At 37.4% G+C, this 27374-nt stretch overlaps 1 protein-coding gene and 1 long non-coding RNA gene across 4 annotated transcripts in view; one reads left to right on the forward strand and one right to left on the reverse strand.

Moving 5' to 3' along the window:
* The window catches only part of CPNE8 (copine 8), a 102581-nt gene that overhangs the window by 4520 nt on the left and 70687 nt on the right, over nt 1–27374 (forward strand). For all 3 annotated transcript variants that reach the window (XR_011806549.1, XM_038167416.2, XM_027458878.3), the window contains exons 2-4: nt 8180–8220; nt 14750–14796; nt 27250–27353. Coding sequence is in view for 2 of the 3 variants with exons in the window: in XM_038167416.2 (XP_038023344.2) it covers nt 8180–8220; nt 14750–14796; nt 27250–27353 (192 nt within the window). In the remaining variant the exon portion in view is untranslated. The remainder of the gene's footprint in view (nt 1–8179; nt 8221–14749; nt 14797–27249; nt 27354–27374) is intronic.
* Nucleotides 4657–24742, reverse strand: LOC119713675 (uncharacterized). The gene is made up of 3 exons (XR_005260880.2): nt 24425–24742; nt 10568–10658; nt 4657–7108 (listed from the first exon to the last, which is right to left on the reverse strand). It is a non-coding gene; the product is annotated as an uncharacterized lncRNA (long non-coding RNA).

Here is a 27374-nt window from a genome sequence, read left to right on the forward strand (position 1 = left end):
AGGATTGATTGTTAGCAACATCTCTTCTCTCTGGCCCATATACCTACCTCCTGGGTATTTGGAAGTATTAATCATTGGTTAGAAATTCCCATGGTAGAAAGATGCCGTGACAAAAGAGAGACCCTACATAAATTATTTGAGCTTGGAACTGTATAATACAAAGCACAGAAACTAAAATTCACCCTGGTTTTCATTTACCAGCCCTTTTGTTTGTGTGTGTCCAGGCTGGATTAAAAATCTGTGTAGTGGTTGTTTATGGCTGACAACAGAAGGTTGATCCTTACGTGTATTTTTCTTTGAAAAGAAACTTCCTAGACAACCAGCTGGCTTCAGCTGAGGAAAACTGGTGTTTCAGAAAAACAAAACAAAACAAAAACCATATACATGGATGTCAGTGTTCTTCAAAACAGTCACGGAGGTACATTTCTTATCACCTGTATGGTTTGGCATTCCTGTACCTGTCTGTATTGTTTGCACTTCAAGCAGGCACACGTGTGAATTGTAGAATTTAAGAATTTGAGATCTGTGGCCCTGTAGATGCAGACTTACTACTGCTAGGAACAGGTCCCGGGTTTCATACAAGTTGTGCAATGTCTCGGGACTTGTCAGCTTCTGTCTGAACTTGTCTCTGCCCAGCTGGAGCTTTGTTTGGCCTCGCTGAGCTCCAGCAGCAGTTTTTCTAATTACCGGGTGGCCGCTGCTGAGATAGTTTCACTTTGGCTTGTATAATTGTGTGATATAACTGCAGTTTTTTTATAGATAATTGTAGCGAGCGGTGGTTTTGTGCAGAATGGGAGAGCTGTGACCCACACAGAAGGGCATTGTGGGGAGCCTCAGAGTTTGGAGGAAGGAACCATCAACGTCATACCCCTCCTGAGACGTCCTGTGCCAGCCCTGCCACCACCATGAACTTCATCCTCCTGTGGGATGCTCGCCGGCAGCTCGCTGTGACGTCCTCCCACAGCTGAAGCTGACAGTCTTAGGTCTCAGGAAGGGAATACAAGGGGAAGCCTGTCAGCAGAAAAAGGATCAGGTACTAGGAAGTGTGTGACAGCTTCAACTGTATTAAGGCTTTCTGTGTTAGTCCTATTTTCCTCATTTTCTTTTATTTCTTTATCTGGCCATCTAAGCAATGCCTCACAAAAGCAAACAGTGGCTGAGAAGGAACAAGGAATCTTACATTGGTGGTTTGCATTCACTTTCTAAACGACTTCTTTGATGTATACATTTTAAGAACCGTTTCAGAAAAAACATGCAAAATCTGGTTTTATGCTTTATGTACTCTTATACATTAATAAAATATTCTGTTAACTATACATCCTTCAAGAAACCATATCCAAAATAGAACTGTGTCTCCACAGGCTTAGAGGGACTGGGTAAAAGCAGCTGGAGAAGGGCTGGTGAGTTGAAGTTACCTTGAACTGACAGATCCTTGGGCTGCAAGGGATCCTTAGTGCCATCGCCCAGGATACGTCTCTAGAAGCTCAGAGCTTCTAGACTGTTTAGCTGCCTAGCATTAGGAATATAAACGTAGATGGCTCATTTTGTTGTTTTCGAGTAATAGTTGGGCTTGTGCTGAAGCAGAGTTCAACCAGTTTGTGTTGTGCTGTTGTGGTTTAACCAGGCAGACAGCTAAACATGGCACAGCCATTTGTTCACCTCCCACTCCACAGTGGGATGGGGGAGAAAACTGAAAAAAAAAAGAAAAAAAGTGCAAGAACTTGTGGGTTGAGATAACGGCAGTTCAATAAGAAAGAAAGAGGGGAAAAAAAAAGAAATAAACGAATAGGGAAAAAACAAACAAACAAAGCAAGTGATGCACAATGCAATTGCTCGCCACCAGCCAACTGATGCCCAGCCAATCCTTGAGCAGCAGCCCCCTGGCCAACTTCCTAGTGATTTTATTGTAAAAAAAACCATGGTTTTATTGTTCACCATGACATGGGACATCCCCTAGGTCAGCTGTCCTAGTTCTGTCCCCTCCTGGCCTTTCGAGCACTCCCAGTGTCCTTGCTGGCAGGGCAGCAAGAGAAGCTGAAATCCTTGCCTCTGTATAAGCACTGCTCTGCAACACCTAAAACATCAGTGAGTTATCAGCATTATTTTCTCCAAAATCCCAAACACAGCACCAAAACAGCCACTATGAAGAAAACTAACTCTGTCCCAGCCGAACCCAGGGCATGTTCCTAAATGGACTTTGATTTAAAGTGGAACAGCCCAAGTATCTGTACAGGTCTGCTTCATCTGTAAGAGCATCTTTTCCTAACTAAGACTTTCTAGTCCATTTCCACAAAACAACAGCTGCAAAACTATTGCTATGTTGTATGCAAATTTGGCAATTATGTTGTTGTTTTAACCCCCAAGAGCAGTCAGCAGTTTTAGTAGAGGTGTTGACCTAGAACTGTTTTTGCACATCTAGCCAGAGGTTTTCTGTGTGTTGCCATAAAAACTTCCTTCCCCCTTCCTCTTCAGGGAGTGACTTCTGAACCAGTCTGTTCGTAACTTGACAAAGAACATTACTTGGGAGGCTGACAATTATTAGTTCTTCATCTTCTTGTGAACAAGAAGAGTCCGTTACTTCTCCAAAGAGATACTGTGGATGTTTTAAGTTTGCTTATCAGAGATGCGTTTGCTTTCTTCCCAGTCCTTCAAGTGCCCCAAAGAGGGGAGGCAATCTGAACAGAAAGTGAGAGATCATCCTAATTGCCTCTTAGTCGGGAGAGCCACCAGTTTCTCACCTCTGGGCCTTTCCTAAAAGAACCAGTCATTCTGAAATGAAGGTAAAACTCTGAGAAATTGTCTGGTCCGCTTTGAGGTCCAGGGCATTTTGAATCTAGGGATGTGGAGGCTATTAGCTTCCTTTTTATTGCGTTCTGACAGAATACAGGAGAAGAGCGTGAGTAGCTATGGAAGGGTGACTACTTAAGCTAGCACTACAGCTGAATGGTTGTTTGTGAAATTACTCTGCGAGAAGTCAAGTGGACTCTTCACTCAAGGAGACTCTCTGGACCATATGTCGCCTTACTTAGGGCTGACTGTTACAAGTCCAATGGTATCAGTTAAAGTTGAGGGACGGTGACTACTGAGGTGTAATACAGTTATGTTACGGTCAGTAGTAAAATGGATGCTGCTCTGCACAAAAAAAAGAGGAAATATTTCTATTATTCAGGATGTTCCTTAAAAAAAAAAAAAGTGCATGGGCCTTTTAATAAGTGAAGGAAATTTAAATGCATTTGTTTTATGAACTAGGTAAAGCCAAAGCTGCATGGACAAGCAGAGCAGCACAAGGAATTAGTTTGCTACTTCCCGTGTTCAGCCACTCCCAGGAAAGCAGGGCTCATCACGTGTTTCTTGGGAAGACAAATGCCGTCACTCCAAATGTCCCCGTTTCTTCCTTCTTTCCCACCAGCTCGTGTTGCTGAGCATGGCATCAGGTGGCATGGGACAGCCCTTTGGTCAGCCTGGGCCAGCTGTCCTGGTTCTGTCCCCCTTGGCTCCTGGTGCACCCCCAGCCTGCTCTCTGGCAGGGCAGCACGAGCAGCAAAAAAGTCCTTGGCTCTGTGTAAACACTGCTCTGCAACAACTAAACATCAGTGTGCTATCAGCATTATTTTCATCACAAATCCAAAACATGGCATTATACAAGCTTCTGAATAAAATTAACTCTTTTTCAGCCCAAACCAGGATAACTGATTAATGAGCTAGGAATAATTCCTTTTCCCAGGGAGTAATTCAAGTGTACTTCGAGGAAAGTAGGGCATGCTCATCGAAGAATCTAATACATTGAAAATGTGTGTTTTCTAAAAAATGAAATCAATCTTGCATGGGTAACTAAATTTTGTTACCCGTGGGATGGGGGAGTGAATTGCAGAGGTAGAAGTGAGAAAACTGGTGGGTTGATATAGAGACAACTTAATAGGTGAAGCAAAATGTGGAATTTATTCATAGCTTCCTGTTCAGAGGCAGGCTTTGGGCCATCTCCAGGAAAACGTGGCTCATCACACATAGTGGTCACTTGGGCGGGGAACGAGATGGAGGAAAAACAGAACAAAACAAACAAAAAAACACTGTGTGGGGTTGAGATAGGAACAGGTATTTTTGAAACAAGAGAAATAGACTTTGAAATATTCAGTTCTGTATTTCCTGTGGTCTGTTCTTCAGTGCCAGATTTCTGGCATTTTTGATGGAGGAATTGAATTAACTTCTAAGTTAAGCATAAGAAGGGTTAAATTTATAACAGAAAATTACAGAGCAGGAACTTAATACGTTGATCATTTTAAAAAAGTCAAATTTGAAGCAAAGTATTCATGAACAAGGTGAGTAAATGCTAGTTTTTAAGGTAGATCAGTCTTTGTCAATGTATATATGTTATGTATGTACAGTATATTCAAATCACACAAAGCAACATAATAATGATTTCTGTTTAGCTACTACAGCTAACGAGGTCATTTTATCTTAAATAATCTGGTTTAGAAATACATGTATGAGATCTTAAATTTTTATGTAAAGTATAGAAAATTTTTGAAGCAAAGCACTAGGCAGAAACTGTATCATATTGACAAACCTTTCTGGAGTTTGTGAAACTCTGTGAATGAATAACATGATTCTGAAAGGCATAGCTAAATATGTTTTAACTTTTCTTTTTACACATTTTTTTAATTTATTTTTAGTTATCTGGGGAAATTGCTCTCGTTATACCCATAAAGAAATCTTTATTCTAGCATTTCTAATCCTCTAATCTCCCGTGGATTTTCCAGTATATACTAAGTAGGTGTTAATGCCATGGCTCCTATTTTTTTTTTTTATTTTTTCCCTTAGTCATCAATGCTACTGCAAGTGTTTTGGAAGGTCCACTCCAGAATTCGTCTAAAACAGGTGCAAAATGAATTCCTTCAGGATCTGTGATGGTAGAGTAATGCTTTCTGCACAGATGTTACTAGACTTCTTTGCTACAGATAGTTGATGTACATGTTCCTCCAGGTAAAAAACAAACAAAACAAACAAACAAACAAAACAAAGCTCTTTTTTCTCCTTTTTTATTCTTCCTTAAGATTGATAGTCATTCCTTTCCTTTTCTTTTTGCATTGTTTATCTGAAAGTCATAACGGGTATAGAAAGAATATGCTCACTATGTTGAGTTGCAATAGAAGTCTGTTTCTCTTGATATTTTGGTTAGGAGGAAGTAACAGAAGTTTGGGGCATTTCAAGTTTCTGAGTTTGGGAGCTTTCCTAGGACTGTTTCCTGAGGCAAAACACTGTACTACCAAAGATAATGCTTTTCTAAGGAAAAAAGTTTTCTGCTCAGACTCTGCAGAAAGTGCTGTTGAGGGGATAAAGGCTATGTAAAATTCTAGAAATACATCCAGTATTCTTTCTCCTTTTGCTTTTAGTTATTTCTTCTGGTTGTAGCTTGCTGTATGCTTCTGTGCTATGCAGTTTTCATATACTTAAAGGAACATTTTGATTGTTTTCCCACTAAAATGAAAATGCACAAAGGAAATTGTGCAGCCTCTTGAGCTATTAGAGGAATTAGTGGGAAAATCAGGCTCTTTTTTTTTTCCCGTTGACATTGGTCTTTAAGTTCCTTCCAAAATTGCCTGCACTGCTTGAACAGCCTGCTAAGTTCTCGTGTTGCTATTTTAGCTGGTTATTAATGATTTGGAAAATCAGACATGTCTGCAAACTTTGCTGAAGACATTGTTTATTTATAGTAAAATGTACGAAGGATCAAATTGAGGATATTACAAGCTGTATCATCTCAAAACTGTGAATTAGTGGTACTTACTGACCTGAGTTACTGTGTTAAACTTTGGTATCTCAAGCCTCCTTTAAGGGATGTTGGCTGTATGGCGGTGTTTTAGTTCATTAAGTCCCTGAGCAGTGAATGGTTGATGACTAGGAGGATTCTCAGGCAGTGTTGCAGATTCTTATCATATTCTTATATCCTCCCATGGCAGGTACTTTCTGCCTGTCTTGGAATCAGAGTAGCAGGATAGACTGAGCTTTACAATACCTGGTATGGCCAGTCTATCTAGGGGAGGACTACCCATCACCGAATGTGCTATTTTGTTCATACAACCCTTAATCTGGATTTTTCTAGAGTTTTATAACATTCTCAGGTACTCATTTTGAGATAATAAAAATAATCTAGTTACCACAAATTAATGACATGTCTAGGTACGTATAATCAAAATGAAACAAGACACAATTTTCATTTAAAATTGCCGATTCTGGCATTGCAGACCTTTCTGTACCATACTTTGAAGCACTTTGTAGGGGTCATTATCAAACAGAAACTTGAAAATACTGTTTTTCCTTGGTTTGTTAATATTTTAATATATATTTGCACATTGTTGGTTAAGATTGAATACAGTCTCTCTGGATATGATCAAATGGATATATAAAAATCCCATTTCTGAATAGATTAAAGAAGTTCTGAAGAATTAGTATGTGCAGACTTCAGGTTCATTCACATATACTAATCTTAAACCCTTAGGCAAAAATAAATATACCATTCTTTTAAAGCTATCTTTTTTCATATTGCTTGTTCTGAATTGTGGATGTGGTATATCTAAACTGGGGATCCGGTATTTTTTCTTTGTTGAAGTCTGAATGGACTGCTTAGAAAACCTATAGTTAACAACATATTAATGTGCATTTCAACACTGTGCAGTAGCATGAAAATGTGATTTAGATCTGAATGAGAGTAATAAATGGTGACCTTTAACGAGGCTGCACTAATTATTAAAAATAATAAGTTGTAAGGGATGTAAACTGGTTACTTAATACATCCTCTTGCTCCAGGGTAGGATCAAAGAACTAATTAGGACTTGCAGCTACCTAATATGTTCTTAAAGACCTTCAGTGGTGGAGATTTCACGTGTCTGGCCACCTTTAACAACAAAAGATGATAAAACATTACGTTCAACCACAAAGTTCAACTTATGCACTTGTTGTACTGAAGACTCAGCTTGTGGTCAGGCCTCTTCCTTCTCGTTCTGTCTATGTGGGGATCAGAATCTTTTTCTTCTTAGACAGTCCTTGATTTTTGCTTCCTCTGGACTCTAGTGGCTCCATGAATTCCTTGGAATGCAAGACATCGGCGTGCCTAAAACGTTGTTGGAACTGAGTGTTTACCAGCATTAAGAATACTAGACAATTACTCCAAAGTGGCATTTTCGTTTATTAAATCTTGTTTATTTAATATGTTTCTTTAATAGTTAGGCCTGTTTTCCAAAGGCACAAGGGTTTTGACTTGCATTCAATTTGTAGTCTATTGTGATGCCTAGAACCAATTTAACATTACTGCTGTACATGTATATCCAGCTATTCCCCATTCTGCTTTTTTTGCTCTTGATTAATACCTAGCTTAATCTATCTGCCTAAGTTTAAGAGCTCTTTCTTGTCCCTGTGCAATAGTTTTCTGTTTTCAGGTCATTTTTCAGGTTTGTCAAAATCTTTTTTTTTTTTTTTTAAATTTTGGATGATGAAATGGTTGGGATGATGAATAGCTTTCTGTGAAAGATTGGTTTTCTGGTCAGTCCTGCTCCTCTAGACTTATTGGTAATAATAAGTTGAGTCTCCTCATCTGTGTATGATTCTCAACTGGCTGAAGTATGGCCATGACATTAGGATTGTATCACATAACAAAGTTTGTTCTCTCTACTTTTTTTTTTTTTTGTAGGTGCTTAGAAATTTCCTATTTTTGGTATATGTCCTGTTTATCCTTTAGTTTTGCTTAACCTTACTAATTCATGATAAATTCTTTTAGGTATTCGCTGATGGCTCTGAGATATCATAACCATTCTCTAAAACGAAGTCCAAGCTTTTTTGAGTTCAACTAGTATGTTAATCTGTGGTAGAAGTTGTTGATTTAAAGTTATTTCTGTTCCTGATGTCCCTTACATATATTTAATGTTCTTGTTATATATCACTTTTCACTTCAAAGTACTGGAGTTTTAAGGTTTAGTTTGCTCAAATCCAGAATGTGTAACAAAAAGAAGGGTGAGAAGACTCAAGGTATGGTGCTGACTGACCTCAAGTAAATCTTATGCAGTAGGAGGGGAAAAAACTAAGCAGACTTCTGATCAGTGTTGTTAAAAACATACATACATTGATGTCTGATCTGTATTTTTCATCACTTTTAGTAAGATGACTTTTCTCTCTTCTTTTTAAACAGAAATCTTTTGGACAGAGATACATTTTCTAAATCTGATCCAAGTAAGTATATAGCATATTATTTTGTCTCCTCGTCATATATTCCAAACTTGTAAATACTCAATAAAAAATTAGATGGGTGGTTTCTGTGATATCATTTAGAATTACATTGTGACAATTACATTAAACAGTGCTGGTTATGCTCATAGCTCCTATTAGAGGAACTGGAATTTTAAAGGCTCTGTAATCGCTCCTGCTTTCCTGAACTACATGGTCCCTCAGTTGAGCAGAAAAAACTACATTTTCTTAAAATTAATAAATGCAGAAAAATCATTAATTTTTAAGAAAATAATTATATGTTGTTCTGGTTTGTTTTCAAAGCTACTTGATAAACTGGGAGCACTTCTTGCTGCTAGTACATATTGTCCTCTAATTTTGTTTGCTTTTTTCCTGATAGTGGTTGATCAAAGTACTTCTTCAGTGTTAACTGACTAGTCATTAGATTATGTTGTCTCGGTCATGTTGTCTCCTCTACTGCTCTCCATGTCTATTTTTATCTGTGTTCCTTTTTTTATTTGTTTTTTTTTTTTAATAAGCCTGGGCTTTTCTTCCTTAGAATAAATACTGTATGTCGTGCTTGCTGACATTGGAAGTAACCCGAGACATACATGCTTCCATCTTGTGTCTGGACGCGTAACCATGTCCTGATGGGATGTACTTGAACACTGAGTCATGTGGCAGTGCCAAACATTTGAGTGCTTTTGTAAGGGTCTATTTGTCAGTTCTTAATCAAAAGTTTCTTGAGAGAGATTCCACAATAGACTTTGATTACTTCTGCTTCCTGGGGAAAAGCTGCATGAAGTTAGGAGTGCCTTTGACATTTCTGAGCTTTAAAACTTTATTTTTTTTTAATGGAGATATAGGCAATACCATACGTCTGATGTAGAGAAATCATGCAGAAGCAGAACTGAGTATCTTGCATATAGCAAACTATTTTTTAAGCAATTTTGAAAAGTGGTCAATGATACGTTGCCCCTGATAAATTAAATTCAGGGCTTTCTGTATTGAATCAAGGCATCTTTCAGCAAAAGTGATGAGATGTCTAGTTTTTAAACTTAAATACTATTAGGGATAAGTGCTTCAAGATTTTCTCAGGTAGGAAACTGTATTAGGCATAAATCACAGGATTTGAGTAGCAGGCGACTGCCGTGTGACTTGTGTGGGAGGAGGCCACGAATCACTCAGTGGCTGTCACAGCTAGTTGCAGTCAGCTCTGGAAGCCTTGTGAGTAACCACTGCCAGCTGGAACTTCTGCCAGCCAGGGGAGCACACAGTGCCCCTGCCAAAACGCATTTCAGAAAGAAAGTGGCAGCAGCTAGGGGCTAGAGACACAGCTGCTGAAGATTCTCCCGGAGCCATACTTCTGAAGATATGCTGCTGGGAATGCACTCTTTAAACAAGACACTCCTTGTGAAGACCATAGACTTCTGAAGAGTCTATGGTCTGTGGACATCCCGTGCTGGGGCCGGGACACCTCTACAAGGGATTGTGTCTGGTGGGTGACCCACACCAGGGAAGGGATAGGAAAACCTTACTATCTATCTTTAAAGTAATTCTGAGAAGTAATCCAGTGGTATTTTTTATAGATTCAAGGTATGTGGAAATATTTTTTAAGCCGTCATAACCTTGCCTATCACTTGCAAACATACTGCTTTCTTGTTTCTGGTAAGTAGCTTATTTAAAGCACTCAAATTGATGGTGTGCTTTGGAGGTCTAGGCTCACACTGTAAGCATCCAGTTATTCTGCCAATCAGGCCTATCTGTCTCAGGCCAGCAGATTAAAAACATGTAATACAGTATTACCGGCCTTAGTAAAGAGAGAATGGGGAAACTGTTAAATCTAGAAGTGCTCGTGCTGTATTCACACTCAATAAATGACTTGGCAAAGCAGCTTTGATTGTGGATACCCTCCAAACAGTGCGGATTTAGTATTGTATAAGATTTTTATTAGCTGATCAGTTTGCTGCCAGTGTCCTTTATTTCTATGCAGACATATGGCACTACTGTAACAGCTAAAGGGATAAGAGTGTACTATAAAAACTGCTATTCTTTTCTGTACTTGGCAGTATAGCAGGATATCTTTCCTCTGTGTCTGTTTGTTTGGACAAAGGCCATGCTTACGCTGGTCTGTGTACAGTAACTTTATCCTGTTAGCTAAAAAAGGTGTCAAAACCAGCATCATCGTTTCACAAGATCCGCTTTTAGACACACTGCATTCACAACCATCAGATCTTGTAAAAGTTAGAGCCATGCAGAGTTACTGTCTATGTTCAGGTCTGACTGGATTTGAGTAGACCAATTCTAATACATGTTTCAAACTGCAGTGCAGTTATATGGGGATCGTACTTACTGTGAAAATTCAATTTTGACTTCTCGGTCTTCTGCTTAGAGAGTCACACATGAATATAGTTGACTCCCCTGTCCACAAAAGCTGCCTTCTCCTGAAAATAAAAAGGAACCTGTGATTTCTCCAGTTCTCTGAGGAAGCTTGCTTATCCTTTTTTGATACTGTAATTGCTACTCAGTATTCATTCAAATGCTAGCCACTTCACTGCAATCTAGAATATTCATGCCAAGAGGGATCTGGTACTTTGCCTCCCTAGAGGCAAATTACCAAAATAATGTAGAGTTATTAGACATAGATGGGACAGACTTGGATAGTCCTTGAATACTCATGAAGTATTTTAAACAATACCGAAGTTGCTCACTGACAATGCTTTCTCTTTGGTGGTATCAAAACAAGTCATATATACTTATTTATTACAGTAAATTTGGACCTTTCTGTCTTTCCAGTTCGGAGATTTATTTTTTTATAGCAAAATTATTGAGAAAACCCATTCTTTTTAACTTTTCTCATAGAGACTGAGCTAAAGTAGTGCTTCCATGACAGGACAGGATTAAGATCTTCTGCAGAGGAGATACAGATTAATTAAGTTGGTGTATCTTCCTTGGGACAGTTGGGCAAAAACATGGTAATGGTGTGAACTGGGTGCTGGATCGTGAAAAGATTTAGGTTGCATGGAGCCAAGGCCAACTGTGCTGTAGCTGAGACTTTCTTGAAAGGGAATAGATGTTTTTATGCTAGGGAAGACTGAGGTAGGCAGTTTGGATATTGCAGTTGCCTGGCTAAATGTTGAGTATATATGCATTGAATAGGAGAGAACAAGTGTAGGATAAGGGAGGCCCAAACTATGTGGGAAAATGAGAGTGGGAAACTACAGCATTTTGGGAACTGAATCTAGAACTGAGTGATAGTGGTTGAAACATCTGCCCTCTTCCTCACTGAAATATTTAATTATGTTTATGTAGAATTTGACACTGTGTTGTAAGTGTCCGGAGTTTAAAATGACTAAATGTTAATATTTCTGACTGTTGGTATCTTCTGTTGGAAGAGCTCGTACAGAAAAGCTGCAATTCTTCGGTTGCAAATTACTTTGGAGAAGTTGTTTAGGGTCTTTATAAAACCTTCTCTCCAGAAGACATTAAGGTTAGTAAATCATGCCACCAGTGGAGACCAGTAACGTGGACAGTTTTGTGACAATCTGTGGGACAAGCAGTTTTAGAAGAAAGTAGAAGTTTTTAACCTGTTCTAAATCTAATCTTTATCAGATAGTCTGGAATGTATGTCGTTTCTGGGGTTTTCATTATCTTTATTTACATCCAAGACTGACTTTTTTTTTTTTTTTAATGTAGTTTATGAGATGCACATTTCCATATTACTGTCAAATTTGCATCTTGCATGTATAATAAAATAAATATTACTGATGATGACTATTAGCCTGTCTTAGTTATATATTAAGTACATGCCATATCTGCAGCTTAGCTAAATAGCAGAAAATTGCTACTTATGTCATAGTACAGACTCTTAGCTCCTTTCTCCTCATTTAACTATAATAACAATAATTTAAGTTTATAAATGATTCTTAAACGAGAGATGTGGTCCCACTCCTGGGTAGTGGTTTTGGAAGCACTGGGGAGCCCCTGGGAGTGGAAGGGAACAGAAGTCTGCTAATGCTTGAGCAGTGAAAAAGTAAGAAGGATGGCATTGCTTACTCTATGTCCTACAAAGAGAAAAACCCAAATAATAGTAAATTGACCATGAAGAAACAGACTTCAGCAGACAAAGAGGTGTGAGCAGCCTTCCAGAAGGTAGAAATAGAGTGAGATTGAATTAGCTTTAAGGTGAAGCTTTACTATTTTTTAACCCTTTTACATGTTGCGACTCCCATCCATCAACCATAGTAGGAGACTAAAACTATCCAACAGTAATCTTATTTTTTTAATTTTTTTTTCTTTTCATAGCTTTTCTTTCATTTGGCTTCATAAACTGGGAGATAAGGCAGTGCCAGAATGCTTCTTTTCTGAAAATTGGATAGTAGAGGGTATTTTACAGTTGTATTGTTGCTTTCTTCTCCTCAATATTAAACCTCTCATTTTTTAATATTCTTTCTGTTCTGCAGCTGCAATGCACAATTGTTACTTGATTTACTGTATTAACACTAATACACAGGGCAGGATGTAGCACAAAAAGTAAAGCAGGAAATCGATGGTGAAAAATGATTATGTTTAAGAAAAGAGTAGACAATAGAAATATTTGAATAGCAAAAGTGCACATTATCTGTAAAGAGTGGCTTTTTCCCCAAATGAATTTCAGTTGTATTCTCAACAGGGGTGATACTTATGAGAAAATTTTAATTGCAAACTTAGATGTAAGGTATTGGCAAAATGGACAAAATCCACAATTATATCAGCTTTTGAAATTAGTAAGACATCTGCATTCTTGGAAGCTACCACTGAAGACTGGAAAATATTTATCATTGCAGAACCGGTAACATTAGTTTAAAAAAGAGTTGCCAGTGGGGAAGGTGGAAGGGATCTTTGACAGACTACGTGATTTTATGTTAGCAGTAGGGTTATCTCCAGAGAATGTTTCTTAGATTGTTTTTATCCACGGAAACTTCCATTGACAACACTTCGGTCATCTGCCAGGATTATCCTGGCATGGATCTCAATAGATACAAAGGTTAGTCAGAAATTCAGTAACCTTCAGATACATCCACAGCTGACTTTATAGCTTCCATTTCACTCTGTTTTCCCATTTAACTTCATTCTTTATGTAATACATTTCAGCAGTCTACTCCAAAGAGCTGTAATAGGCTCATTGCTTTGGATTCATCCTACTATGAGCAGGAACCAAAGCTAGGAGTGTGATTGTCCAAGGTTTCATTTAAAGTAAATGTAGAAAGACAGACACCTCCACAAAATGACTTCGATTTTTTTTTTTTTGTAAAAGCTTTTTTCTTCTACATCTTATTTGAAAAAAAAAAAAAGTATTAACTTTTAACTTCTGTGTCTAGCTAAAATATTGAAGTTGCTATTTTCTGTTCTTCCTCTTATTCACTACTGCCTGATGTGTTTTTAGTGTGGAGCAAATGCCTTCCAAGTAAGAAGACATAGTTTGAAGCTTGCCTTCATTTCTTCTTAGGTCAGTTTATGATTCTGACTTCACTGAGAATGAAGCCAGGCTTCTACCTTTATTGTTCAAGGCAGCAACTCAAAATAGTACTATTTTTAACCTTGTGCTGAAAAGTAATGATTGGCACAGGAGAAGAATTTGTCACAGGAAAGTGTTCGCATGTCTGTCTTTCCCTTATTTAGGAAAGGGTGAGAGTTTCAGGTTAAAATTGCTTTCAAATTGCTAGCTACGAGTAGTTCAAAACTGCAGAAAATAAAGTTTACATTACTGCAAGTGCAAATGATTTACACATATACTGGTGCTTGTAACAGTGTATGGAACAGTGTATGGACAGATAATCAATGTATTACCTCTGTCACCAACCCCTGTGAGGGGAGCTGCAGATGGATGTGTGGTGAGTTAGAACAGGAGAAGAACAGATCTGTAAGCACCGTGAAGCCAGTGGGATTGTGCTGCTTGATGCTTCAAACACAGCTTAGGTAGACAAGTATCACAGATTCTATTTTTATTAGGTTTTAATTAAAAATGATGTATATGCAAGATACTTAAATATAAGAGAATAATTTGTCGCAGAATTGAGGAAGAATACCTGAGAAATTATTTTTTCCTTTTTCCCCTTTCATTTCCTTTCTTTTTTTTCTAGTAGGAACCTCATTTGTTTTTATTTTAATTCTCTCATCTCTTGAAAGAAGCATAATTTAGAGTAATTATGCATTAGATTAACCAGGATAGTTAGGCCATCCAGACCATCCACATTTAATGAAGATCTGCTTTTATGTAATTTTACTTCTAAGGATTTTAGGTGATTTACTGGAGGTCAGCCGTAAAAGTTACCTCCCATTTTAGAACCACAGTATTTATTAGCTCATTGCAGCAACAACTAGACCATATTGTCACTGATCTGGGTAGGCATACTGAAAACTGAGGGGAAACGTTACTATTTGATTGTCATAGTTAATAATTTCAACAGCAAAACAAAATCAACTTATTTAATTTAAAAATACATTCAGTTCTGAAAATGACCAAACCTTTTTTTTTTTTTTTCTCCCTTCACAGTCTGTGTTTTGTACACACAAGCCATTGGAAACAAAGAATGGAGAGAGGTAAGATACAAATGGTTATATATAAACTTTATGGGTGTATTTAATGCTGGTAATTTGCCCTGGCAGAAAAACCGATGTCATAGCCTCTTGAAAGCCATGCTAAACAATGGGAATCTTATGTTCCAGTAAGCAATATCCAGTCACATTATTCTCACTTTTCATACCTGTACCCATATGTCCATTAAAAGGGAGAGCAAAATACAAGAAAATACATGTTTCCTGTTCTACACTCTCCGTGAGTTTTGTGAAGTCAAACATAACTATCAGTCCAGGCAAGGTTTGTGAATATCGAGAGGAAGATACTCAAGCAGTGCAAGATCTAGGGGAAGATTTGGCTGTTGTGATGCTTAGTGTCCTCAAAACTAACCCACAGGTGTGGTAGAGACCTACTTTTCCTGTGCACTGTTTGGGAGAAGTTAGGTGTGGCTGAATATTTACCAGGCAAAAAAGGAGGGATGGTGTTATACATAGATTGCACTGTCTTCTTAGCCTATCCATATAAATACTGGAGAGATATGCCTTAAGAACGTAAATCAAACATCTCTGAATTGGATAACTGCAGAATATCAACATACACAGCCTGGAACTGTCTCCCTGTCCTGAGTCATCTAAGTCTTTTTCCTTAATATTATTCCTTGAAAGAGAAGCATTGGAGGAAGGGTGGTCATCCTTTCCTTCTCTTGATAAAATGTACTTATATTAGCTGCCTTACAGGGATGGTTGATTGTACTGTTCACTGTATGCGTGCCACTGTGTAGCCATGTGTGAAGAGCCAAGAGAGGAATGCACAAGGAGCCCTGATATTCTTGTTTTCAGAAATGATATTTTATGCAATTACTACTGTCTAAAAAATTCCAGCCAAGAAGGGCCAAGGCCACAGAAACCAGACCTCTTTCGTTATTCTTGCTGTCCTTGCTAGCTGGCTGGAGAAACATATTTTTTGCTTTGCTGAAAGATATAGTGAATATAGCTTTCAGTTCTGTCAAGCTGAGAAAATTGAATTTGTCTGCATCTTGGACAAAGCTCATATGACTGGGCAACATGTGAAGCATTTTATCTACTGTGTTTATAGTTAAATTGCTGCTCTCTCTTGTTCTGAACTGTGTACCAGACATGCTTTCAGTATGCCTACAGGATCACATTCCTCTGATGATTTGTGTGAAGAAAGACCCTAAATGGGAGTTCACTGTTTTTAATTAAATAGGCAGAAGTAGTGGCCATGCTCAGACCTCTGAATGCCTGGATAGGTAACTCTGAAGACAGAGGAGTCTTTAGACATTTGAGTGCCTAAATGGTGTGGTGGAATTTGGTTGTCAAGCTTAAGCTGCTATTAAAGATCCAGATCATTTGTGGTCTAGGATTAAAAGGTTTTTGTCAGAAATTCTGTTTTTTGTTGTTGTCTAAGGTTGGTGTGTAATTTGTGAAATTTTATTCTATTCTGATGTAACTGTTAAAATAGGTATGAAGCATTTTCCTTATTGTAATTGTCCTGATGGTTGAGTTGTAATATTATCATCTTTCTCGGAAGATATTCCACGAGGCAGTTGTGAGGTGCCTTAGGAGATTGTGAATGAAAAAATTCCATCTGGTTTCCATTTTCATAGATCCAAGTTTGTAACCAGTGAAGTGTGCTACCATCTTCCAGCTTTGTATTGTTTTCTGCTATTTTATCTTCCTGATCAAAACAAAGTAAGATAATGTGCTTGTGTTGTGTCTTCTCACTGATTACAGAATGTCTCGTCTAGATGATGCCCTTTGGCATGTGGTTATGGTATCATGTGCCAGTTTAGGAGCTACAGGGGTTAAAACAGACTTTCAACATGTCAGTTGCTAAAAAAATCTTAGCTTATTTTCCCTCTTAAGGCATAATTATCTCTATCTTGTCTGTTATCTAGCTATAGGTATTTACAACTCAGTTGACTGTTTAAACTATTTATGGTTAATGGCAAAAGATAACTCTTGAGGGCAGTTCATCAGATCTAATTTAGATGTCCACTGTAGACCAGATGAATCATTCTTTAGAAATGCCTCTAAGTGCCGATAGCTTTTGACTATGTTGGATGTAAAGTTCAGTTCAGTAGAATCCTGTTCCTAATAGCTGTTATGACAGTCAAAATTCAGAGGCTGGCATGGTAGAAGGATGGGGTCAGGATTGCATTTAATACGTTGTGGTGTATGATATTTATATCAGTGGTAAAACATATGGGGATAGACAGAAGACTAGTTGATAATGTGCGTTAGATGGGTAACCACATCTTTATTTTTTTATTATTTTTTTCTGTCTGCTGTGGTGAATGCAGTAATATTGTGTTTTTAAACAAAACTCTGTGTATGTGTCCATTTTGTTGCATTAAAATACTTGTTTGATATTTTACTAGCTTGTAGAGGTAGAAGCCACCTGGAACTGTGTGGAGAAAACTGTGAGACAAATATTAAGACCCTGATGATACATGTAGACATTAAGGAATGGTGTTCAGTCATTGCAACATACTTCACCTCGTTTCTGTTCCATACCCTTTTATCCACAGTTGTCTTCTTTCTTTTGGCTAATGATTTTCTTTCAGACTTGAAAAATACTCAGGGATCATAAACATAGTAAATCATTTCATAATCTCCATAATTTCCCTAGCACTCTGTCCTACCAGAGTGTGTTTTTTTTTCCCCTCAACTGAGATATTCAAGTTGATTCAATAGAATCATTAAATCGAACCCTTCATTTAATTTCTGAGTAGATGTTTTCTGGGCACCGACTCCTGTTTGCCAGCAGTACAGATTCTAGTGTTTTACCCAGTGTTATTCTGGCATACCAAATCTAAACGAAAAATGAAAATGTTTAGTTCTCAGTTTAGTAGGGTGTTATTTTTCAGAACAGTTCATCTGTTATCACTTGTAGGTGGATCATCAGGTGTCCATTAGTATAATTGGCAACAAATACATCACCAGAATCTGAGCTTTGGTTTTAAAAACATTTACTTCCCCTTACTTTGTGAAGATACATCCGAATATGGCAAAGTATAACTTACTTATTGTTATCTGCAGAAGCCTTAAATAATATTAAATAATATTTTGGAACAATGTGCATTTCTTCATTTCAAAGAGGATGTTATTTCTGAAAACCAGAGAGAGCACTTCAAAGGGGAATGTTAAGTAAATAATAGAATTGATGAAATACTCTACCAACTGCAGTTTTACTGGCATTATTCACCAATGGTAAGTGTTAAGAAACTGTGTATAGAGCAAGGCTCTGAGCCCCTGGCACCCACTGTCAGAATGCATTGGATGCAAGTTAAATTCGTATACCTGTCTGGAAGTTAGATCTCTGGCTGGTCCTCATCATGCTGACTTCCAGCTTCATGAGCTGCCAAATGTTTGTTCTTGTTTTTTGTATTCTCAGTAAATTTCCACTGTGTCTTCTGAAATTTTTCATGGCTTCTTATTCATTAGGCCTTCCTATTCATTAATCCTGTTCACGTTATTATTGTCATTTATTTATTTTTGATCTGTATAAAGTATGCTAGAGGTGAGAAGAAGGTTCTGTTTTGATTGAGTCATCAAATTGAGAGAGAAGGAGATGAGGCAAGGTTGTGGTGGAACTGATCCCCTGGTAGCAAAGGTAGCCAGTTTGTAAAGGAATGAAAAAATACTCTGTCATTAGCTGTACCTAGTCCCTATACTGTACAATTTATCAACAGAAAGACTTCTTCCTTTATGTGCTCACAATTGCTTATTCAGCCATCCTAAATTCTGTATTTAGTCTGTATTCCCCATGTTCTTGTAGTGTTTCATTCATCTATGTGGAATTTCATCTACCATTTTATTGTCTGATCACTCAGGATGAAAAATTGTCTACAGTCTTTATACTTGTCTTTCAGTGTCTTCATACTTGTCTTTATATATACAAGCAGTTCTGTAAATTCTTCATATATATGTGCAATTCCATAAAAATCTATTTGTTTTGTCCCTTTATTACTTTAGTCCTTGTTCCAGATCATTTAGGTTTGTGTTGTACTGCAAAGGTCAGTCACGGGAACTTGTTGAGTGCTTGCAAGTTTTCATCCACCAAATTGACTGCTTATTCTTACACTTTCTTTCCTATGTACTAATAAATCAATAAATTGCTGTAATATTAATAATAAAAACAATTAATTATTAGTAAATTATAATTAAGTCATTATGTTAATAAATTGACCTTCAAGATGAGTGCATCCTCTCATTCTACCATAAGGTATTATATAATCTAATTGATTTTGCTCAAAGTGAGCACTTAGTCATGTGTCTGGTAATTATGTGTTTCATTGTAGCATCTACAGTTTCATTACTGTTTGTACCCTGTAAGATATGCTTTTGAGTCTTCCTGTGTAGATTTCAGAGTCTGTCTTAAAATGAGACATTTTTATAAACTTATAAAATTTATATAAATTATATATTTTATATTTATTGTGATTTAGGTCTTTTTAAGTGCACTAGTGGAAGTTTCTTTGCAATGATAGCTTGTATCCTCTTCAGAAGAGGGCTGAGGCATCAGTAGCGATGTAGTGTAGCAGCTCCATAGAAAACTTTTCAGTACATGGAAGCAAACAACAGAGAGCACTGAGGAAGCCTACACTATCTCAAGAAAGAAGAAATTTGCCTGTTGTGTAATATTCAATTCACTGGAAAACCTTCTCTGGCAGATTTCTTAAAAGAAGCAGCTGACTAAGGGAAGAAGCCATCTTCCTTTCAAAGAAGTCATGTTTCCTTTCAAGTTCATGGAAAAAAGCCAAAGTGCAGAAGAGCTATGAATCCGTTCTGGTTTTTACATACTTAGGACTGGAGGGCCATTAGTTTAAAAGTGTTGCTTAGAAATCACCATCATTTGTACATGGAGTTTACAGGTCTCATACAAATGCCTGCATGTGTTAGAAGCGTCTTGCTGTTCTTCTGATAATTACTATGAGTTTATATATTAAAATAATTATATTTCCTTTGGTATAAACACACGGTAGAACATTTTATGACTATGCTTTTGCTGTAGTGGGATTGCCACTTTATGTTGGTTCTACCCAGCCGGGCAGCTGAACTCCACCACAGCCGCTCTCTCACTCCCCCTCATCAAAGGGAAGAAGGGAAAAAATATGATGGAAAGGGCTCAAGGGTTGAGATAAGGACAGGGAGATCACTCATCAGTTATCATCATGGGCAAAACAGACTCAGCATAGGGAGGTTAATATAATTTATTAACTATCACAAGCAGACTAGAGCAGAGAGAAACTAACAGTGAACTAAAATCACCTTCCCCTCACCCTGCTTCTTCCCAGGCTCAGCTTCAATCTCAGCTCTTCCATGTAAACGCAATGCACACTTGTGAATTTTTTGTTTGTTTCCTTGTATCCTCTAATCCTCATGATTTGAGGCTATTGGTGATAATTGTAACAGGATCATTTTGTTGTTTCTTTTCCCAGTTCAAGTTCTTTATTTGTTCTGTTCACATACTGTGAAACTGGATTATAATTTCTGAGATTAGGATTATTTTTTGTTGTGTGTTCATATACCATTTGTGGAGCGAGCTTCCAGTGGAGACTGCTACTTGGAGCTTCCTAAAGAATTTTCAAAAAACATTTAGACCGGGGCCAAGAACCTAGTGGTAGTTTAAAGTATTCTTTAGTTATTTTCCTAGAACTGTTAATAGAATACGATGTTCTGACTGTTCATATTTCAGGCAAGATGTTTAAAAGTCAAAAGACGAGGGAGAAGAGTAATGAATTATTGAAGGACTAGATAAAATATGCCACACTAAAAAACTTAAGATCAAATTATTTGCCTAATGAAAGAGCGAATTAACGATAATTGTAATCAGCTATTAATATCACCACTATGAACATAAATTTCATAATGGAAAACATTTCTGTCTAACGATGTTATAAAAAGATCCAAGAGATGGAAAAGGAAATGAGATAAAATCAGGCAAAAAACCCAAGGATTTTTTTCAGAACAGAGATAATTAATTATTGGAACAACTTTATTGTAATTGTGGTAAAACATCATAAATTTTAAAAACCGAGAAAAGATGTCTTACTAAATATTATTCTCAAGTTCAGTCACAGCCTTAAAGTTGAAGTAAGAATTAATTCAGAGAGTTCTGAGCAGATGGTTAGGTTGGACCTCAGAGTTACAGAAGTTATTTCATATCTTTTGATTGAGAAATACAGAACAGACACCTAACTTCCTAGTCTTTTATAATTCTAATACTGCAATGAAGTTTATGATTTTACATTAACCTCAGAGCCCCTAGGATTGGATCACTAAATTGAGGTGGTGTAAAAAATCAGATGACTAAATAAATAAACAAAATTTCTTTCTTTCTACCAGAAAAACTTGCATTGGGAGGTGGCAAAGATTCATTCTCCAATCCAAAAAACTAATAATTTTCTTTTTCTTTTCTTTTTTTTTTTCTTGAATTTCTTTTCCCTTTAAATAGTTAAATCGATTTTCTTACTCACCTGAATGACATTTCTAAAACTATTTGCTTGTTGGCCGTATTAAGATTTTAGCTTTACACAGCTGTTAGTGGGGAAACTAGGCCAGGAGGGGAACTAATTAATTAGCAGCTATGCTATTAGTTGTAAGTCACCGGATTATAGAAATAACCTGTTCTGTTTAAAAAAGCTATACAGCTATACTTTGTTGGCAAAAGGGATTTAAGAAGATGATGTTTTGTTTAGCTGAAAAGTGTAGACTGATGATTTTTAGAGGCCAGTATTTCAATGTCATCCATAAGATAAAATTTGACAATTAAGTAATTTGTTATGCTACTTTAATATAACAGAGCTGTTTAAGTAGCCCTTAGAAAAAAAGTAAACAGACCAAAAAACTGAAGCCTCATGTAAGAAAAGTCATTAAAAGTATTTTAAAGAAAAGTTAGCTTTGCCACTGAATTCAATCTTTTGAGTTTTTTAACAATTTTGTTCTGAAGGCAGCAGCATAGCAGGCATTCTGTCAGGCCTCCTCTGGTCTCAGTCTGATTTAATCATCAAGATACTGCATATTTATCTTCTTTCACTGATAGGCTTCTGTCATGCATTTTAAATCAAGTCCAAAAGATTTCCCAAGTGTAACTGGTTATTGTTTTAAGTGGAATATTGTTTACTGAAAAAAAATGCAGTTTTGAAGGGACTGAAGCTATTTATAAGTTTATATTTTACTGTTTGAAAAAATTAACTGACATTTAGCCATGATTTTAAGACATTAAAAAATTTCCTTTGAAGTAACATTTTTCTTCTAATTCATACATAGAACTATTTCTAATGGAACTATAAAACCTAACAACCCAAGATATGAAATGTGATATAAGCATGGAATAATTTAGGTGGAGGGAACCTCTGTGTTACTGAGCCTCCAACTCCTCTGCTGTTTTAGTTCAGTCTTCTGACCAAAGCAGCCTTCACAGGTTAGATCACCTAACCTTCACAGTTAGGTCAGGTTGATCAGGGCCTTTCCCAAATCAGATTTGAAACTCTGTAGTGGCTCTCTGGGTGAACCATTCCAGAGCTTAATCACTCATTCTGGGAGGCTTGTTTCCTTATACCCCATCGTAATTTCCTTTATTGTAAATGGTGACAGAAACATCTTGTCTTTTTTATGTTTTCTGTGAACTGTCTGGCTTTGTCTTCTACAGTGCTGTTCAGGTAGTAGAGAGTGGTGGTGTCAGTAGATCTTCCCTTATCCTCTCCAAGCTGAGCGCACCAAGCTTATGACACATGTCAGATGTTCCAGCCTACAGATTATTTTTCATAGTATCCAGTGAGCTAGCCAGCAGACCTTTACATTAAAGCCTGAAGTGCAGAGGCTATTCTCTCTTACGTGTTCAGCCAAGCATTATAAAAGCAGTGTATGCAATTTCTTGATCGGTGAAATTCAGGTCTTCAAAGCATTATCTTGAGGCTTAGATTTGTGTGGAATATGCTTGAGGATTGCACCCTTGGGTGATGAACAGCCTCATGTTTGAGGATTGCATGTTCAGGGAATGGGCAATTGAACAGAAGAGCAAACAGCCTTTATCGTATGAACTGTGCATAGACAGTGAGGGTCATACATTTTAAATCCATATTGATTTTTTGATTCTCTGTGGTATGAGTCCCTGTACTGTCCCTCAAGTGAATGTTATGTTCTGAAATTGCTGAGAGCATTTTGATTGGGTTTGTCAAGTTTAGAGTTGTTTGCTTCCTACTCCTGCAAGAGGGATTTATTCAAGAGTGGACTCTGTCTTAATTTCATTATTTTGTAAAGTCCAGAACAATGCAAGGAGGGACAGGGCCTTGCTGACCTTACTGTCTTTGCCAGTTTTCTTTTCAGGACCCTCTCCAGCTATCCACCAAGTCTTTGGCACATCTGACTCTCATTGCAGAAATCTTCTTCCAGATCCACAGCCACATTATTCATAAAAACAGAGAATCATGTAGGTTGGAAAAGAGCTTCAGTATCATCAAGTCCAACGATCAACCTGACCACTGAGTCCCATCACTAAACCATGTCCCTTAGTGCCACGTCCATATGTCTCTTAAATAACTCAGGGACTGGGACTCCACCACTTCTTTGGGCAGCCCGTTCCAATGCTTGACCAATGCTCCATGAAGAAATTCTTCCTAATATCCAGTCTAAACCTCCCCTGGTGCAACCCATAACGGTTTTTTCATGCCCTATCACTTACCACCTAAGTAAACAGATAGACGCTGCCCTTGCTGCAACCTGGGGAAGAGAAGGCTCACATCTTATTCATGTGTATAAATACCTGATGGAAGGGAGTAAAGAAGACAGAGTCAGACTATTCTCAGCTGTACTCAGTGAAAGGACAGGAGACAATGTGTGGTAAAATTTTGTTTCGACATATAATTTTATTTTATTTTATTTTATTTTTTACTATGTACACTGGAATGGGTTGCCCTGAGAGCTTGTGGAGTCTCCACACTTGGATGTATTCAAAACCTGACTGGACAACCTACTTGAGCTGATCTGTCTTTGACAAGGAAGATTGAACTAGACAATTTTTCCCCAAGTTCCTTCCAACCTCAAGTATTCTATGATTTTTGTCTGTTTTATTTAGCCATTAATTTTGTTCTTCTCTGAACGGCTCTCTGAAAGTCAGCTGTAACTGCAAATGCAAACTGTACATGCAAACTGCATTTACTGTTTCAAGAAGTATTACATCAGAAAATTATCAGTTTATGAAGGTGTCAAGTCAGAGGTTTGTCAAGAGGGTTGTGAGTACCCCTAAAGGGACTCTTGACAAGTCGATCCTCTGAGCTCACATCTTTCAATTTAAATGATAACTTTGGCAGCAGAAAGTACCTACGTTACAGCTGCCTGTGTTCTTCATGTTCCTCTTTGTCTTCCGTGTATGTAGAAGCAGGCCCCACATGATGAAAAATCCCCTTACTCTCCTTCAAGCTCGCCCTAATCTGAGCATTTAAAGGATTTCAATAACCTTTTTTTTTTTTTTTTCCTGCCTGGTGATTAAGGGGTCACCCAGGCCGACTTAATACTTAAATCTGCACATACTAGGAAATATCTTGATCAATATCTTTGCATATGTGCATCTGACTCTATTGGACAGAGCATGAGAGACGCAATTTAGTAAGTACTCTTTACTTACCTGCTGTGCCTCAGGTAGCTTTGCAAGTTACAGTGTACTCATCCTAGGATCTGGTACACATCTTTTTGAATGCCCCGAGTCTTTTCCTTCTTGAGTAGCTGAGTGTTCATCAGATTTCAATGCTAAGTGTAAATCTCCTCTGCTTGTGGCTGATTCCAGTGTGTAAGAGTACGTGGCCAGCTTGCTGTGAGAATGCAAATGCAAGAAATAGGACACGCCAGGGGAATAAAAAATACTCAGATGATGTATTCTTGCTCAGAACTGCAAAATGGATGGTCCTTATGACCCCATTGTTTTCATTTCTCATTCCTGGTTTGATGCTTGTGTCAAAGAGTGGCTACTTATTCTTACTGCACAACTTCAGACAGTGCCAATTGCCTAGATATTGCTGCATATTTCATCAGCCATTCCAACTCTCAGTTTTTCCTGGCTCCACTATTGTTGAATGCTATAAAGCATTCAGTTGACAGGGGAAGATTTTCTTTATAAACACTGAGATTTATTTGACCTGGAAGCTGATTGAAGACTTCAGCTGTATATAAAAATGTGAATGCTGTTATTCAAAGGCAAAAGAAAGGCCTTTTAGCCATGCATATATTCCAGCCATACTTGTTCCTATAGAAACACCAGCTTTCCTGTGCTGCTATCATTTCTCATTCATAAATACTTGGCCACAGTAGTCACCAGTTTCGGTTCAAGAGAGTGTTTTTTTGTTTGTTTGTTTTTCAGCACTCTACCTGTCAACTTTATTCAAGCATTTCAGAGGATGTTTTGAGTCTTTGCTCAAGAGAGTAACTTCTTTCGTCTGTAAGGATTAAGCTATTTGTTCATGTTCTGATCTGTTTCTAGGATCCTGTGCACAAATGCCAGCCCTCTCTTCAGAGATCCAGGGAGATCATTTTGAATATCCAGTATCTTCACCACTCTGGAGAGCTTCTGGAGATTTCTCCTGCCCACTTCTGCACAGTGCTTACCCCCTTCATAGTTATTGCTTTGGCTTAGGAGAATGATTGCTTATGAGAGATCCTGCTTTCTAAACAATTTGTTTTAAGACACGCTCAGAAGCTTTGCAGGCGATCTCAAACAAGTTTCCAGTGAGGTCAGGAAACCATACTACATAGGGTTTAAGAACTGATGTAAAGTCTTGGCAGAGGGGCATACTAATTGATACTACATGTTAAATATTCTTCGTCTTTTTATTTGGAGAGGATATTGTTCATCAGGAAGATAGTTTTGCTTTTCTGTCTTTCATGGGAAGTGCTGGAATATGGATATCTCTGAATATCATCACAACTGAACCTCTCACAGCATAGCAAAAGTGAAAGTACCTGACAGGATTCAAGCACACTCTGCAAAGATGCAAATCACCACTGTGTCACTTCAGAGGACTGCTCCTGTTTCTGAGACTTTATAGAGCTGTGTCTTGAAGATGTGTTAACTTTTGTTGAATATTTTATTGTACCTGAGGTGGGTGGTTGATTTTCACAAGGTAGTCACACTCTCAGGTACAGATGACCCATGTGAATGAGTGGTGTTTGGAGTCAGACCCCTGCAGATTGAGTGAATGCACGGACAGTCATTTGAAGAAGAAAATGGTTTTTGAAAGTAATGGAGTTCCTATAAAGTACACAAATAATGTGGCTGGAGTTCTTTGCTGCTTTATTTTAATAAGAATCAAGTAATAAAAGGAGATTACTGAGTTTTGAGAGGAAGTGACAGCGGAGTATCCATTCACTTGGGTGTTCAGGGGCCAGGGTAAGGAGGCTCCTGTTGGAGACTGAGGGGTCTGTGCAATGGCTACACTCACAGCTGTGATAAACTTTTCCTAGAAAGTTTTTCTTAAACTTTTTTTGTTTTGTTTTGTTTTTTTTTTAAAAGAACTTTAGTTACAAGAAAATTGCTGTCTTTATATTCTTTCTTTATCCATGTTTATGGATTTAATTCAGTCCTGTCAATGAAGAGGTTGGCAGTCTTTGACTCATTCAAAGTTTGAAGTCACAAATTGCAGTTTTGAGGATTATTAATGATGATCTTTCAGAAAAGTGTCAACCACCTTTTCAGTAGGCTATATTAAAATGTCTTGGTATTTTCAATATGTAGGACAAAATGAAATGCTCATGTCATTAACTCATCCTTTTTTGTTTTGTTTTCTGTTTCAAAAAGAAAGTGGCTTGAAAGAACAGCTAAAACACAATGCTCATATTTTATGACCTGTTATTTATATCTGTGATGTTTATGAACTGAAGTCAATCAAAAGTTATTTTTTTAAACTAAAATATTTTCTGCTTGTCAAGAGCTTGGTGTAAACACCAAGGGGAAAAAAAAAAAAGTGTTTTGCAGAAAGCTCAGAGAGGAAATGTAAAAAGAAATCTGAACTGGGGTGAAGTAAGAGCTGGATAGTGCAAAAATGATTCACTTCTAACAGAAGAACTAAATTTGCTAATATTTAAATCTATTTGAAATAAGCAGTCTATGTAAGCTTTTGCTTGCTATTGTCTTTTTTTGAGGAAAAATTAGATTCTTGTGCTACTGAATTTCTTTCTCAAAGTTTTGTAGACACTGGTTGACCTTGGGAGCTGATGTTTACAAACTTTAGATCATACATTACAGAGTGTGCACCACTCTTCACGCTGAAGTGTGCAGACTTCTGCCACTCTATCTTCATCCTCTGATAACTGATCTATTCATGTGAACATAGTCATTCTGTTTCGTGACATCTGTTGAAGAGAAATGTTTATAGGCTCTTCCATATCTTACCTATTGGAAGACTACTTAATTACATTTCCATAAAGTACCTGCCTTAAACTTATACTTTTCTTTTACAGTTTGGAAGAACAGAAGTAATTGATAATACTTTAAATCCAGATTTTGTAAGAAAATTTATAATGGACTACTTCTTTGAAGAAAGAGAGAATCTTCGATTTGATTTGTAAGTTAACAATCTTTGACT

This window comes from Anas platyrhynchos, chromosome 1 (genome assembly GCF_047663525.1).
Source record: "Anas platyrhynchos isolate ZD024472 breed Pekin duck chromosome 1, IASCAAS_PekinDuck_T2T, whole genome shotgun sequence".
Classification (NCBI taxonomy): domain Eukaryota; kingdom Metazoa; phylum Chordata; class Aves; order Anseriformes; family Anatidae; genus Anas; species Anas platyrhynchos.